This window comes from Etheostoma spectabile, chromosome 21, assembly GCF_008692095.1.
Source record: "Etheostoma spectabile isolate EspeVRDwgs_2016 chromosome 21, UIUC_Espe_1.0, whole genome shotgun sequence".
Taxonomy (NCBI): Eukaryota; Metazoa; Chordata; class Actinopteri; order Perciformes; family Percidae; genus Etheostoma; species Etheostoma spectabile.
The window spans coordinates 20,538,645-20,538,918 of record NC_045753.1 but is presented as its reverse complement, the minus strand read 5'-3'; the positions used below and the strand labels follow the sequence as shown (position 1 = coordinate 20,538,918).

The 274-nt window shown below is 38.3% G+C and overlaps 1 protein-coding gene across 1 annotated transcript in view; it reads right to left on the bottom strand.

The window, feature by feature from the left end:
• The window catches only part of LOC116671613 (receptor-type tyrosine-protein phosphatase H), a gene marked incomplete at its 5' end in the record, with an annotated part of 14,400 nt that extends 14,129 nt beyond the window's left edge, over window positions 1-271 (bottom strand). Inside the window, one exon of the mRNA XM_032502958.1 lies at window positions 73-271. Within this exon, the coding sequence (XP_032358849.1) occupies window positions 73-271 (199 nt within the window). The remainder of the gene's footprint in view (window positions 1-72) is intronic.
• Window positions 272-274: the final 3 nt, after the last annotated feature.

The window sequence follows — 274 nt, the reverse complement described above, 5'->3', positions numbered from 1 at the left end:
AACAGAAAAAGGACAACAAAGGTGGACAAACACACATGTATTGGAAAAGAATATGTATAAAAAAAACCTTACCAGTAAATGCAGTGATGGTTACTCCTCTGCTTCTGATATCTTCAAACACAGTGAAGAGAGTGAAGTTGTATTCAGTCATACTTGTGAGATCTGGTGCTGTGTAGTTCCGTTGAAGCCCTGATGCAGTGACATTTTTCTCTCTTTCATTGAACTTAAGGATATAGTTGGGGATGCCATTCACTGGTTTCCATTGCAGAGTTAT